Consider the following 16132-nt stretch of genomic DNA (forward strand, 5'->3'; position numbering starts at 1 on the left):
GATCCTATACGGTACTGTGACTACTATCTATCTATCTAACTATCTCCAATGGAAATTAGCGATGTACGAGATGTAGTCTCCTTTCAATCCTGTGACCTCGAACATAAAATGTTGGAAATCGTAAATGCGTCACAAGAGTCCAGATCCTCTTTCCTTTCTGGTTCAGCGTCATAGAAGAGTACCTCGACCTTTGATCCTATTGGTTCCAATTCCTTGTTATTTTGTGACATTTTGTACATATAAATAGACAAGCAATACCAGAATTTTTCATCGCTTTTTAACATCATTCACTTTCCCCCCCTTTTCCAACAAATCTCACTATTTATTTCACTCACACAAATCATTAAGCTATATTTGATTTCAACATGTTCAATACGACAGTCGCTACGATAGACAGCCTTGCCAGTAGTAGCAACAATTATCTCCCAAGTAACGTCATCTCAACTACTAGAGATGTTTACGAATCTACTAATCCCATTGAGACCAAAAATTCAGCTCCTGCTAATAAGAATTCCCATACTTATTACCAAGATATGCAATTTGATAGTAAAGAGAGTGAAAATCAATTTTGTGGTACTGAATTAAGGAAAAGAAATGAGATCTTCAAACAAGTTATAAACGATTTTAAACCATTAAAAGAAATCTCGTTAAATGATTTAAGTAAAATTTCAAATGAAGATAAAAAGAATATCAAAAAGTGGCAAGATTCTTATAACGAATTGGATAAACTCGAAGAATCTCAAGGACCAAATTGTACTTGTAATCATCTTTCTTCTTTAGAAAAAGTATGGGCAAAATGGGCGGAAAATAAAGTAGAATATCCTAAAGAATTCCAAAAAGATATACAATCTTATTGGCATCAAGGACAACTGATTAAAGATTGGAACGATATGACTGATATTATTGTACACCAGGGTCGTTCGATTGAATGGCTCCGTAAGGTTGATACGACTGACTCACAAGATTCGGCTTTGGTTGATAATACCAATTCTTTCACTTATAATCCGGGTATGAAATTCAAGAATAATCAGGAGAAAGATGAAATTTGTGGTCATGAATTAAGAAGAAGTAATAAAGCTTATGAAAAATTTATCAAGTCTTTTGAAAATCTAAAAGACGAAGACAATTTTACGAATCATAAACAGACGAGGACTGAAGAATTCGTTAATTGGGGAGTATCTATTCGTGAATTACAAGAAGTGATGGATTCTCAAGGAAAAGTTTGCAATTTTCCTTCCCATTTAGACAAAGTCTGGCAAAGTTGGTATGAAGATAGAGAAGTATGCCCCATAAAATTCAGAGAAGATGTTAAAACTCATTTTGAAGGACAACTTCCCCAAGATTGGAGAGATATGGAGACTCATGTTGCAGCTCATGGAACTTCCATTGATGAGCTTTTTCCGAGGAAGAGCTGTACTTCCAAATGCAAGTAAATGAACCAATTATACCAGATTCATTTATTTGATTATACTCTGCAAACCCTTGTTCGTCTTCAGATGATCTGGTTGTTCGGTCACTCACTGTAATTTCTTTCATGTACGTCTGTAGTGTCTCTCATGAACATATTAACATGTATCGATTGTTAGCTTTTATATGCATGCCTGTGAGAGGAACACATGCCATAGCATGCACTTAACATGAACTGAGCAGTCGCACTAAAATGGCGGCCTGATGATCTCCCTTATCATTGAATATAGGTCGAGGAAACCGAACTCTACAAAATCCATAAAACATGTCCGTGCTCAAGGTACCTTTGAGCTGCTTTCCCTATTTGATGGTTATGACTCATAAATGGTGTTACCCTTCCTTTGATGATAGAGATTGAACATTCTCTAACTTCAAGGGGTGATTGATGCTCATGATGTCACTTTTCCTCATCTTGGCGTCATGCAAATCTGTCGATGACGGGCATCATCAACAAGTTAATGTATATATAGCAATGTGCAATCTAAATATCTCAGAAACTTAATTCTCATCTTTTAAGCAGACTAATCTGTAAGTCGATACGTATAAAGAAAAGCCCACAGCACAAGAAGAATATACATCATGTTCGGTGATACTACTACAACACGAACAACTCACCACTCCACTCATCATGGTACGCACAGACAGAATCGTATAAGGGGACTTAAAAGTGTAAGTGTTCCTGACATGATTGCTTCCTTTCCTCGTGTATCCTACCAGGTTTCTATACTCTATCTTGGGCCCGACTTTGACACCTTTTTGAATATAGGCCATCAATAATCCTCGAACAACTCATGAAGGTCGTAATCACGCTCAACACGAATTACACGCTATGGGAGTAAAATCAACTCAGTGAGTATCACATTTTGTCGTGTTGAACAGCAGACCTTAATGGGGAGTTACTTGTTAACTTTACTCATGGTCCTACTCTCGGAACAAGATTAAGACATTTTTTTCACCTTCCTGGTAAATCTAATGGACATACTTCGACTAGAACAACCCATACACCTTATAGTACTACCACTTCGAAGACGACTCGTGCTTACTAGACTGAAACATTGCTCAAGGGAAGTGTATGAGTGTTATATATTGTAATGTCATGGAAAAGATAAATGATGCATTTATGTGGTTTCATATTAATCTACATCCGCTTGGAAATGAATTAAGTACAAAAGGCTGTTCGTTCTCTTCACACCTTTGATTGCCACTTACACCCTATCACGCTAGTCAACCATATTTTTAGACTGAGAATTTCGAATTAGCATCCAGTAACTGATATATCTGGTGACAGAAGGGGAATACAGTACATACAGGAAGGTAATCGACAAATTTGTGCTCACCTAGTCTATCTTATCGAAATGCGAGAATCTACATGCTGAAGTTGCGCTTGGATCATAATATTCACATCCTTCGAAGAAACATTCAGTAGGCCTGTTGCAATCTTCAAGATATTCGATTGATGCTTGTTGTAGCGTTTCCCAATGGTCAATTGTGTCTCTCCAGTCTCCCTCTACTCTTCTTTCGCTCTGGAGTCTCAACCACATTGACTCAGCATCGGATATACATGTATTGCTTCTGCAATTTCCCTGCGCGCGTTCATGATAAAATCTACACCATGCTCCATCACATACAAATACGTCTGGGTCTGTGTCAACCCGTAATCTTTTACTACGACTCTGTTTCAAATCACATTGGATTAACCAAATCCAATGTAATTAAGAATGAATTGGTTGATACTTACTTGTTGTTCTTTCGTGTGATTCTTCGATGTTCCTTGCTCAGCCATTATTGTGACGCTTCATCAAGAAGATTATTTGATCAGATGAAGTACTATGATAATAGTATAATACAACGGCGGAGAGTACACTCACTGTAAAGCTTTTTCTGTATAATCTAAAATTTGAATAACCTTATCTTTATTCTGATGAATATCATAGCACAAAAAACAAAAAGACTTGATATCGACGTTGATCCATTATATATACATACATGACCGGATCTTCAAATAGACGTCAACCCATTTTCCATTGCAAAGCTGCCTCACTAGAATCACTCATCGGACTTTTGAGTATGACGAAATGTTGAGTCAATGAAACCACTTTTCCGCAAAAGTCAAACGTAGAATACAATCTCATGTAGACTCCGATTGGAATAACAATGGAATGAGCTGATATGCCAATGTATATGAGAACCGAAAGAGTGAAAGTCCGATACCTAGAACTCGATCACTCAACATTTTTCGTACACACCCGGTACAATACAAGCTCGGTCGACGCACAATGACGTGAAATGATACGATCTGCTGATGTACAGTATATGAGAACCGAGTGAGTAAAAAACCCCGATTTCCACGACATGACTCCGACAAGTTTCATCAAAGTCTGTCCGACATGAGCTCGGTCACTGAACAATAGAGCAAGATGATTCGGTGATATACATTAGACTTCATCATCTCAGATCCATTGTTGACTTGCTCGACGTTCCAACATCACGCTTCATACACGTCAAACTCAGCTTCTTGATGTGCGCTTATAGAAAATTCTGCACCATTTTCTACTAGAGTGGCAGCTCATTTCGTGAAGGTTTTCCCACGTCATAAAGTATCAGGCAGAGAGCGGAGTAGAATGATACTGATATACAGTACTGCGCGACAATAATCATGCTCCGTTTCAATCGGACTACATTTGATGAGACACAAGAATCATACAGGGCGAGTGGAGTTTGCGTTTAAGCAGTAATTGTATTGAAAAATCAGGATCAAAGCGAGATAATGTTTCATGCCAGAAAGTCACATGTATAAACTCCTTTACAATACACCTTTATGATGCGTTCTGTCCACTCATTCGCATTCTCTCCAATGCAAGGATTATATTGGAATCCAAATGAAAATCAGAGCCATGGAATCAAATTGTAATTGTCCATTCGAGATTGATTAATCAATAAACTGACTATGAGAAAAAAAAGAAACGATGGAAGTGGTAGCACATACAAGAGGTTCAAGTACATTGAGATGAAAGGCTTGAGATTATCCGATGAAGAAAAAGGAAAAAAAAAACCGGGAATCCATTATTAAATTGAAAAGAAAGAAAAGAAAGATTTGTATTTGATTTGAGTGTTATCGATCTATTCCTTGAGATGTTATAGAGAAAGATTGATTGATCAGATTCCACCTGAAAATTGATTTATTCGATTATTCTGCGAGAATTGGCGGCCAACTTGAAACAATTAGGGAGGATGATTATGCGCGATCGCTTGATTACTATCTTGACTTTGTAAGATCGGATCGCTTTATTTAGCTCCCCAGCCCCACCAACTCGACTTCTTCTTCTCAGGAGCAGGATTATATTCCTTTTGCATCTCGGCCAGCAGGACATCAAAAGCTTTGGCTAGGTGACGAGGCCATGAGAATGAGTTATAATTCGCGAGATATTTCATACTTCACTTCGTTAACTCACAGACATTCTTATTGTCCTTAGCACTAGATTCGATGAAGCCGGCATTCAATTTCTTGGCTAAGGCTTCACCCTCAGCTGTGGTGATTGCTCTAGTGGAAAGATCTAATCAGCTTACGTACAGGGCAGAACATCGAATAGAACTCGTAAACTTACCGCTCAGATTGCAAATCCACTTTTTGACCCACGATGACGCAAGGCACCTTCTCCAGACCTGCGTAATCCAGAATCTTGTCATGTACTGTGGAGATCATGTTGAACGATTGCCTAGAGGTGATGGAGTATACGAGGATGTATCCGTGCACTCCGATACCGTATTTACCAGGGAATAGCGAGTATTCCTCCTAATCAGCTCTCGTCAGCTTTGAGCGAAAGTATAATATCAAGTTGAGCGAAGCAAGACTTACTAAACCTGCCGAATCGATGATTTCACATTCGTACTGTACACCATTATAAGACACTGTCTTATGAGAAGTGTCTTCGATTGTTGGGTAGTACGATGCGTTATAGGTTGGTGGAGCAACGTATTGTTGCGTCAGTGAGGTTTTACCTGTCGGGAATGACAATCAGCCATCGCGCCTCACCCCTCGGTTCACGACTGACTCACCAACACTCGGTGATCCCATGATCACCACCTTTCTCTTCATTGTTCCTGCCGAATTACTCATACTGATGTTATGTAGATATAATGAATTCCCGATGAATGGAGTTGGTTCCTCTTCGTCGATTAGGGTCTCACTGTCGTCTTCCGAATCGTAGCGTGTAAGGGAGGGGGAGACTGTGGTCGAGAAAGATGAGCGTGAGGATGGAAATTGAGGTGCGAGAGCCATACAACGATGTAAGGGTGATTTTGGTGATTTGCGGGATGCCAATCGAGCGTTCCAAGGATCAGGTGTGTAAGAAGGAAATCCAGTGAAGTAAGTGGAATGTTGTGGGGTAGTCGGCGTAGTGGGCGAAGCGGGTTCAGAATTCCGTCGTTTTTGATGTTCACGATGTACAGGTGAGTGTACAACCAGCGTTGGCAAGTTGACAGACCGAGGTGAATTTCGAGAGACAATAGTGGAAGTTGGGGACGTTATAATCAGATTTGTTGTTGACATGACGCAGCAAGTGATAATAAAGTAGAAAAGTTTGGTTGGTCAGTCAATGTTTCGCTATTCGTTCCTTGAGATTAAGATCCGGATAGCAAGCAGTGAATATAAAGGTGTTTACAACAATGAAGAATAAGGGTAAGAAGCGATTAAAAAGGTCTCGATCGAAAAGGTTCTGTGCGTTTGATGGGAGCTTATGCGGCTAGTGAGTAAGTACCAAAGCGGGAATGAAAACAATAACAAAAGTTACAAGGGGTACAAGGGAACCGAGCGTATATTAAAGCTCAGCACCTAATGGCAGATAAGGGGGAATACAACGAATTCAAGGCCCGGCCAGGTCGAACAGGTAAAGCGGCAAATGACAAAGATGGGATCGTAAAGTAAATGATGAGACGTAGAGAAGGTTTATCAACTCTTCTCGGGGGTCAACGATAGGGTTTAGATATGCTTATAAGGTTGATCTGAGGGTGCGTGGTGCAGAACAAAGGGAAGCATATAGTGGCAAGATAGTAAAGGGGTTTGAGGATAATGTTGATGAGACCCCTTTATTTATCTATTTCATCATCTCGCTCTTTCGGGCTAGACGACGAGCTGTGTGATGAAGCTAGAATAAGGCGTGTTTGTTTATGACGACAGCACAGGATGAGATCAAGGCTAAACGAGAACATGATGAGGACATAAAGAAGCACGTTGACTACACCCCAAAGACACTTGGCGATGACCAATGAGGTCGTGTTTAAGTGTTGTGTTCACTCTGTTTCAAACAAACGAGTGAAAGCAGACAACCAAACTCGGACATCAAAGGTATATCTGCCGAAAGGGTGATCGAAGGGAATCAGACACAATTGAGAATGGAGAAGGTTCCGGCGAGGTTACCGGCGGTATATGAAACGCCTTTGGGACCGTCATAGTGAGTTCCATTACCGATTGGGAGAGTAGGAGGAAAAACCGACAAATGGGAGGAATCCGAATAAGTTGTCTCGGAAGGACATCTTTGAACTTTTGGGGTCCTGGGTCTTGTTTGTGTGTGTACAGAGAAAGAAGGATCGACACCCACATGTACTTGGATTTTCCAAGTTCGCCTATGCGCGGATCAGAAGGGGGTTCAGGAAGTATGCAGAAGCGAAGACGAGCGAAAAGGAGATATGAAGAAGAAGGAAGATGCAGAAGATCACCTTACAGGTCTAAGCAGGAGCCTAAAGGAAGGAGGTATGATACCCGCGAAGAGTGCTTCTGCAGACCAAGCTGGGGCGAAGGGGCTTCAACGGGACAAGAGTGAGTTCACACAGAAGAGGAGTATGTTATGAGAGGCAAAGAGTGGATAACGAAGAGAGAGCATAAACGAGTCAGGGAACAAGCAGATGCAGGAGAACAATTGTTACACCAGATAACAGGTCTCGTAATCGATTTTGAAGGGGAAAAACAGATATCTCGAGAGATTCAAACTCGATGATAGAAAATAGGGGATAGGCAAGCAGAAGGATTCATAGGAGAAGTGACACTCACGTTGTAAGGGGAAGAACACGTAGGATCGTTTCGTTTCCTAAGTCCAAATTTCTATAGATCCGTTAGATTATATATTTGATAGTTTTGTTATCTATCAAAGGTGTACCGTTGGAATTGTCGGATATGTCTTTATAGTATCAATTATAGAAGGATATGATATCGAGAATTTAATTATGGAAATGATGCGAAGAATATTTAGATATTGTTGAAAAGAGATTATAAGGGTGTTCGATATGTGACAGTGATCAGATGTGAGAGAAAGTTGAAAGTGGGAATTGGTGAAAGTGAGGTTAGAGTGGGTTTTACTAAGTATGCGTCGGATCTTAACTTGTTGGATGCGTACTGCAAAGCTTATAGTCAGTATTGTGCGGTACGGTACGGTACGGGTGTTCGCTTAATTAATTGAATTAAGAAATGGAACTAAATTTATTGTGGAGAATAAATAATCACTTGATCACTTCTCTAAAAGATTAGAAAATACGTACAGATCTATGAAATTTATATAAATGTGTGGTTTTTCACACTTTGTGTGTGAGTGTGTGTGTGTTGCAATAGATAAGAGATTCAAATTTCAGACCTGTTGATGATGATGATAATGATGGATCATTGATAATTCACCTCAAGCCAATCTTCAAAATCAAGTGAGACCATATGAGGTCTTAAGATGTGCGGAGGTATATTAAACTTTTTCCCTGATCCGGAATATAATTCCATCACACTCCCATTTGAAATGGCGATTTAACCTTTCTTTATCATATATCGAATTTTGATTATCCTGAAGCAATGCATTCGAAATACAACTCAAGGTTGACATTCTTCTCCATACGCATTGAACGACGTAGTAACCAAAAAACCTTGTCAACAGTTGAAACTATTGCTACTTAATATACCTACAATCGTCTTCATGTAATATGATCAACCCAAAAAGACCTTACTGATCAATGTGTGTTTCTTGCTCAACCTTCAACATACCAATTAATAGGATTATTCAGTATTGTAGTTGCATTAGTATCTCATTCCTTTCATAAGAAGCGACCCTCAAACTAAATTGGCAATGATTAAAGGTATTCCTTTGACGGATGAAATTGATTTTCGCAGCAAGCTGATCAATCAATCATCTGTAAAATCAATACATCATTTTAACTTGATAAGCTATTGATCGGAGAACACGTGTAAATGCATTTCAGGGGGTCACTCAACTACTGCTGATTTACCGTTGGCAAAGGATTTATGACCAGAATATTCAATTTTGAACATCCATAATTGACGACCCCATGAAGGCATGATTACCACCTAACTTCTATTTTACCACTCCTGGCTATTTGTCTAACTCCTTTAAATGGTTTATACATAACATCTCCAGTAACTTTCAGCTGATCAACCCTTAAATTCGAGAATGAATGATGTTGAACATTGAATGATACGTCAAATGAAGGTGATGGAGTAGGTTGCGTTTCACTAAGATAGCATTTGTATTTGAGCTGATTTACTGGTGGTTGGTAACTCAGATGTACTCACGAAGAAGCGAAAGATCCTGTCAAAGTGGGGGACCTTTCGGAAGTCACCAAAGAAGCGAGATTCCATTTCATTATCTTTCACAAATAATCAGCTATCGATTGAATGCTAAGGTGTTGAAGAATTGTGCCTACCTGCGTATGAGGATCAAATTCCCAATTTCCTCCTCCTACATGACCATCTGCCACCCCTTCATCAGACCGGATACCGATAGGTTTTCTATCCCCTTGAGCAGTCGCACTAACTGAAGTAGCTCCTCTACCGAGATATATCGATATCACTATATCTTCCAATGGTCGGGAAGATAGACGAGACGTTAGTGTTAGGGAGAAGCGACCTAACAACGCAATATTGATCAGGTGAGCTGCAATGTGTAGAAGTCTGGTCAACATACCTCCGTTTGGCTCGACCACTAAATTAGCCTTGACCCCCAGCGGTATTTGAGTTTTCGATGTACTTGCTACAGCTTGATATTCTAATAATATAAATTTGCCATCTGGCGGTATAAATGATAGTATGCGATTTTTCTCCCATTTGTTGTACCTAAGTTGAATTATTTCAAAATTAGCATTCGGATTTGAATTCAAGTAGCTGATTTTCACGACATACCGTATACAAGGATGGAAAGCACATTCGTCTAGTACTTTAGGATTTGCGAAATTCAATAATAAATCCGGATTACCAGATAATCTAGAATTACAATTTATTCTTCCCCTTACAGCGGATGACAATAAGTTTCCTCGTCTGCCAAAATTTAGAACGAATTAGCGATGTATCCGTATTGAGATTTATGTCCAAAGAACTCACTTGTCTATAATAGCATCAAGTGATTCTTCAATATCAAAGTAAATTTCATTGGTTGAATGCCTTACCCCCGGCCGGCGCCACGGTATAGGGGCTGTGAATGGTTGTGTCGTTGGTGTCTGCAGACTATATATACAGCATTATATCAACAAGATGATACTTCAATTTCACTGGTAGATAGTTATCTAGCCCACCCTGATACACCGGCTACATTCAAGAGTTTCCTCATCAGAGTCGGAGGCAGTACAATCTCTTTTAACATATTAGTTTCCATTGTCATAGGATGTCCTTCATCCAGCATTTCCTCTATAAGCTAAACATCATAAATCTATGAGCTTTTCATTGCAGACGGAAGAGGATATACCGAGCTCACCATATATATTATATCGAAATTATCCTTTATAGAAGTTTCAGTTATATCTCCTAAATAATCCTTTAATGTATCTAAGAAGGAATCAAGAAATGAAAATGCGAATAATGGATTTACTGTGCGATCCGTGACATGTTCACCATCAGTTGATTTTATAAACATGATACAGATTTTATCTCACCTTCTTGCCCTACTGGAACTAGAAAATACATTCCTTCTCTCTGTATATGACATAAAGCTGCTCCTGACATACTACTTCCTCCCCTAGCCAATGTATTAACCCAAATCACGGGTTCCAGTTCTTCATCATCCGCTATCGCCTTCTTACGAGCCGTATTGAAACTATCTATATGTAATGATGGATAAGATGGTGGGTGTAATGCAAAGTGAGATGAGATTAGCGGTTTACTATCAAGTATATTCAGGTTATCAGCTAAATCCCGAATCATAGGTTTAATCTTGAAGTATAGATGATTTACCCATTAGAGTCTAATATGATTATACCATCTATTCGAGCCATATCGAGCAGAATGAGGAAGATTTCGATCAGGACCTTTACCTGCTATTTACCTGCTATAAGTGTTGTCTGTCTAAACGTCTGAATAATCTCAAAATACTCGGGTGAATTGGTCAATATAGCATTGTTCGTCATCAACAGGTAGTCAAAGATATCTTAGTACAAAACACGTGGGAATTCTTTGGAGTCTCCACAAACAACCAAATATTCAAAAGTTAAAAAGTAATTTTCAGAAACAGCCTTTTGATGCTGTGGTATCTATCAATATCTCTTTGCGAATTCCAGTAATCATCGTTGATCATAGAAGCTTTCAAGCATAACACAAGTAAAAGCTTGAGATTGGGTGCATCATGGTTCAGACCCTCAATTTCATCGTACCTTCTTTATACCCTAACACACTTATCGACCTTTCATTCCCAACACCTCCATTAGGTTTAGTCCCTTCAATACCTGAACCAATAGTTCAACATTTACCTATAAAATATGGATCGTATCAACCATTAGGTCGATCAAAATTTATGATAAATGGAACAAGGGATGATGAAATTATGATAGCAGATGACAAATTTCAAATTTCTTCAATTCAATTAAATCCAATTAAAAATTCAGATGAACCTGAAAATCCAGAAAAAGAACAAGAAATAATTCCTCCTACTATCATTAATCAAGAAAATGTAAAAGCTAGAAGTAAAGATGTATGGGCAGGTTTAGTCAATGTGAGAGGGTATGTACAAAAAAATTCTTTTGATAGTTTACTTCTCTTATAATCAATTTTATCGGTTATTTTTCTTAGCTGATTTTATGAATAATATTTAGCGGTTCAATATCAGCTTTAACTTCTGGTCAAATAACATATCATTCATCATCATCTTCTTCTTCATCATCAGATGAAATAAAAACATCTTCATCAAGTAGAATAATACCATCTCCTTTACAATGTATAACTTCCACATCATTATTACCTAATTCATTCGTTACGGCAGGTAAAGAAGTAGATATTTCAATATGGGATATCGAACGTACATTCGGTTCTTCTGATCAAGTTACCAAGACTTGGGAAAATGGAAAGAGGAAGAAGAACGTTTTAGAAGCTGGACAAATATGGCAAGCTAAGAATGTGAGTTATTAGCGAACGGAGCTGCTATTTGAGGTCAAATATATATATATATATATATATATATATATATATATATATCTGAAGCTAATCAATCATTTCCATCTGCTTAAGGTTCCTCAAAATAATTTATCACTAAGACAACCAATTAATCATCTTTCCTTAACATATATAAATGGATCACCTCATCATTTAGTTAGTGGTACAAAAGCAGGAACAATTCGTCAATTTGATACAAGACAAAGAAAACCTTTATCAGATTGGAAAGTTGCCAGAGAAGGTGGAATAAATTGTGTAGTTTCAGGAGTTGAAAAGTGAGTTTTTCAACTTTTATTTGATCCTCCTCCTAAGAAGATTTGGAGAAATGAATTAATAAAATGATTTTATAAAAAATGAATTATAATTTTATAGTGAATTATTCTTTTCAGATCATTCAAATTTATTAGCTTCATTAGATTTACGTATAGGTAAAATTTTATATACATATTCAAATATGACTTCTACATCTTTAAATTTAATTTCAATTCCTTTAAGTATTAACAATAATGATGATGATGATTCTTATAATAAATTTGAAAGAAGAATAGGTTTAAGTAGTATTTCATCAGATTCAACATTTAGAATACATACAACTACAAATCCACCTAATAATATTAAAGAAAAAGGAAATTATAATAATAATGGACAACAAGGTAAAAAAGGTGAAATTTTAAAAATTGTAGGTGGTATTGGAATTGGACAAGGTTTATTTAGAGGTAAAGGTAATAGAAATTTAATAATTCCTAAGACATCAAAAAAGAATGAAGGAGATGATGAAGAAGAAGAAATTGATGAAGAAGAAATTTGGAAAGGTATGGATGAAATCAAAGATCAAGGTAAATTACCTGAAAGTGGAGATGAAGATGAAGATGAAGATCAGATTGATTTTTCATCAGAAAGTGATTTGGGAGAAGAAGATAAAATTATAATTAGAAGTAAACCTAAGAAAAAAGTCAGAAAAGTTTAGGTATCCTTGGCACGAAATACTGGTTTGCCAACTATCTCATATGTTAATTTCGTAGAACTGTATGCATAATGCCATATATGATGATCTCGTTATCTATTCGTGTATTCTCATCATTCATTACCATGTTATGTTCGAATCGTGATTTTTGATGGAGATGCCGGGGCCGATTAATCACTTCTAACCGCTAAGATCCCTCGTCCTCTGACTCTGAATTGCCACTGACCCTGCCTCTACCCGTAACATTCGCTCCTCTACCTGCAAAACCGACTCTGACTATAGGCGCTGCACCTCTCAGGACAGCTTGACCTTCACTGTGATCTTGAGCTTGACCGTCACTTGCAGCACTTGAATAACCTCTTCCCGCGCCAACCAGATTGGCACCTCGACCAGCAAATCCGACTCTAAAAATACTCGGTCCACCTCTTCCAGCTCCGGGCTCTTGACTTTGGTCTTGACCTTCGTCTTGTGTAGCATTCCCTCGTCCTGCGCCTATATGCGCACCTCGTCCTGCAAATCCAACTCTATAGAAGGGCATCGCTCTAACAGGTCCACCACCCCTGTTTGAGGGTCCAGTAGGAGGTACCGCTGGATTCGGGTTATTTGCGAAAGGGTTCCATAGACCCCTAGGCCAATTACCTGATTCTGATTCTTCCTCTTGATCCTCTTCTATATTATGGATTTCTTTCGTTTGTTTTTCCAATGGAATCTTTCGACTTTTGAGATCGCCTAATACTAGAGCTCCAGTATGCCACCCTCCAGCAGTGATACTAAAGACGAAAGATCCTTCTTGTTCATCTCCCTCATTGTCCTTTAGGTCTACTTGGTCTTGAGGAAAAATCACTTTTGTAGGTTCATCACCTAATCTATCTCTGCCTCTACCTAATTGGCCCGAATCACCTTGACCCCAAGTAAACATCTCACCTTTATCATTCAACGCAGCATAATGATAATCTCCAATAGCTATTTGTATTATGCCTTTATTCTGTAATGATTCTAGCTGATCTGGCAAGATGTTTTCAACATTTTCAATCCGATCAGGTAGGCGGGTATGGTAAACTGCTGATTTACTCGAATGCTTGATGGGTGTAGCGTATGTTGTAAATGATCGGAATTGGGCTGTGAGATGAGTGATGGTCGGTGAGGAGAAGTATTTCATCTACAGTCGTAACTTCCGACTTAGCTGTATGAACGTCGACGATTCACACGAGGCGTAGAATTCAGATACTCACGTATTGCCACTTGGGAGCTACTCCGTCCTTGACCACAGTTAACCAGACTTCTCCATTCTTCTTCAAAGCAACAAGGAAATCTTCACCACTCGCAATCTTCACTACTCTTTGTTCTTCCTCAAGAAGTTTAAGCGATCTAGTGGACTGATATTCAGCCCAAGCCATTTCCAAATTTTCCTCCCTCTGTGATTTGGCTTCGAACTCTCGAGTATCTCCAGCCAGAATATCCTTTCTGACAGGTCGGGTAGGGATCGGTGGAAGCGTTATTAGAACACCTTCTCCAACTTTTCCGTGTTTCAATGCTCTTTCATCCTTGTTCTCCTCAGAATCGAAAACGGGACCATTCAGATCCCCAATAAGAGTTAGACTTTGTTCATAGCTGTCGGAAAAGGGATACCAAACGTGAATTTCACCTCTGGCAGTCAGAGCAGCTGAGTGTTGCCAGCCAGTAGACAATTGAATGATATGTGGTGGTGATCGATTGATACCGTGTCCTGTAGGTGCTGTGAGTTCAGAAGACGTATGATGATAAGCCTAATCACAACTAAAGTAAGCGCTTGTTAAAAACCAAATGATAATTAGGACTAGTGAAGTAAACTTACTCTTCCCCAAGCTCTTAATTCCCATATCAGATTATCAGAATCTAAAATTAATAAATGCCTTCTACCTGCTGATATAGATTCAGCTTGACATGGTACAGGTATTCTTGTGGGATGAGGACAAGGACAATGTTTGTCATCCCATGAATGAAGTCTGAATCCTGGCCTTGAACCATCTAATTGACCTAATGATGAGGGTATGATTAGTTCAAGTTCCTTTTCGAAGCTGAAGCGAGGAATGTGAATGTAATTTACCCCATACCCAAATTGATCCATCGCTTTGTCTAGCAGTAAAACTCCAACCACCAGCTTGAAGATCAACTACTCCTGCATCATTATCTCCAAATATATCTTGATTTGATGAAATTTGTGTAGAAGAAGAGGTTATACCAGAAATAGCAAAAGTTAAACTATCTTTTAAACTTTCACTCCAATTTTTATTTTTACCTTGTTTAGAATTTATCCAATTAATCTCAGAAGGTAAATCAATAAATCTACCAAATCTTTTATTATTATTATTTAATTCTGCACCTCCTAATCTATTATTATCACTTGAACCCCAAACGTATGATTTAGGTTTTAATAAACCTAAATAAACTCTTTTCCACCAATTTGAATTTGATATAAATGGATGAGAAGTTGAAGGAAATGTAAAATCTTGTAAAGTCTTATTACGCCAAAATGCAGGATCCGACTAATTTTATACAAAAGGAAATATCAGTTTTATTTCACAAATCTCAAATTCAAATTTGAAATACGATTTGTTTGGAAATAGAATATACTGACTGTTAGAATGTTAAATTGACGATTTACAGCTGATAATGAAGTTATATCACTTAATTGTAATTCAGGTAATAAGTAATCAAGTACCACTTCATTAGGTATATCCGTAAGAGTCGGTCCTTGTGACATCTTGCAGTGTATAATAGGTATGAAATGAAATTCAGACCAGCTGTTTATGTTGAACAGCGAGAAGACTATACTACAGATCCTATGCGATGCAAAGATGTGATCACAGACCAGAACAAGGGAAAAGAGTTCTTAAAACACAGGTGGCCAAGTCAATATTCAATACGACAGACACGCTGAAATGGATCGATTACGTCATTCCTCCATAATTGTAGATAACGATAACAAAAACTCAAGTCCATTTGATCAGATCAACGATATAGACAGAAGATGACATGGCATAGACGTGACCCATCATACTCGTCCCTCTAGACTATGACGTTATGTACTACTTGAAAAGCCTTTGTTTTAGGCAAAAGCGCGCTATATACTGGACAAACCGTGTCACATATCAAAAGACTATCCCAGAAGGGGATAAGGAAAGAAAGAAAATGAGCTGAATGTCCAATATTTTTATGCCCACTCTATCTATACACTCATCCATCTACGTATCATTCTCTGACCGCGGCGACAATTCTTCACTAATTTACAATGATAGCTTCACGATTTTCTCTAA

General features: G+C 38.3%; 6 protein-coding genes across 6 annotated transcripts; 3 read left to right on the forward strand and 3 right to left on the reverse strand.

Moving 5' to 3' along the window:
• Positions 1-365: 365 nt before the first annotated feature.
• On the forward strand, positions 366-1433 carry I206_103219 (uncharacterized protein; the record flags this gene model as incomplete). Its single annotated transcript, XM_019153544.1, has 1 exon — positions 366-1433. The coding sequence occupies one exon, from the start codon at positions 366-368 to the stop codon at positions 1431-1433; it is 1068 nt and encodes a 355-aa protein (XP_019013705.1).
• Positions 1434-2046: 613 nt separating this feature from the next.
• I206_103220 (uncharacterized protein) lies at positions 2047-2513 on the forward strand (the record flags this gene model as incomplete). Its single annotated transcript, XM_019153543.1, has 3 exons — positions 2047-2136; positions 2234-2316; positions 2405-2513. The coding sequence occupies 3 exons, from the start codon at positions 2047-2049 to the stop codon at positions 2511-2513; spliced, it is 282 nt and encodes a 93-aa protein (XP_019013704.1).
• Positions 2514-4752: 2239 nt separating this feature from the next.
• Positions 4753-6016, reverse strand: I206_103221 (uncharacterized protein; the record flags this gene model as incomplete). The annotated part of the gene is made up of 5 exons (XM_019153542.1): positions 4753-4850; positions 4920-5008; positions 5073-5260; positions 5324-5466; positions 5524-6016. The coding sequence occupies 5 exons, from the start codon at positions 6014-6016 to the stop codon at positions 4753-4755; spliced, it is 1011 nt and encodes a 336-aa protein (XP_019013703.1).
• A 2783-nt stretch (positions 6017-8799) lies between these two features.
• Positions 8800-10722, reverse strand: I206_103222 (uncharacterized protein; the record flags this gene model as incomplete). Its single annotated transcript, XM_070202698.1, has 10 exons — positions 8800-8971; positions 9032-9105; positions 9163-9365; positions 9423-9571; positions 9638-9772; positions 9836-9958; positions 10027-10145; positions 10206-10318; positions 10384-10610; positions 10682-10722. The coding sequence occupies 10 exons, from the start codon at positions 10720-10722 to the stop codon at positions 8800-8802; spliced, it is 1356 nt and encodes a 451-aa protein (XP_070058799.1).
• Positions 10723-11069: 347 nt separating this feature from the next.
• On the forward strand, positions 11070-12839 carry I206_103223 (uncharacterized protein; the record flags this gene model as incomplete). Its single annotated transcript, XM_019153540.1, has 4 exons — positions 11070-11443; positions 11536-11836; positions 11948-12147; positions 12245-12839. 4 exons carry the CDS (start codon positions 11070-11072, stop codon positions 12837-12839), a joined length of 1470 nt encoding a protein of 489 aa, XP_019013701.1.
• Positions 12840-13023: 184 nt separating this feature from the next.
• Positions 13024-15579, reverse strand: I206_103224 (uncharacterized protein; the record flags this gene model as incomplete). Its single annotated transcript, XM_070202699.1, has 6 exons — positions 13024-13220; positions 13341-13995; positions 14069-14602; positions 14671-14852; positions 14923-15361; positions 15454-15579. 6 exons carry the CDS (start codon positions 15577-15579, stop codon positions 13024-13026), a joined length of 2133 nt encoding a protein of 710 aa, XP_070058800.1.
• Between the last annotated feature and the right edge of the window lie 553 nt (positions 15580-16132).

Source organism: Kwoniella pini, chromosome 4 (assembly GCF_000512605.2).
Source record: "Kwoniella pini CBS 10737 chromosome 4, complete sequence".
NCBI classification, from domain to species: Eukaryota; Fungi; Basidiomycota; class Tremellomycetes; order Tremellales; family Cryptococcaceae; genus Kwoniella; species Kwoniella pini.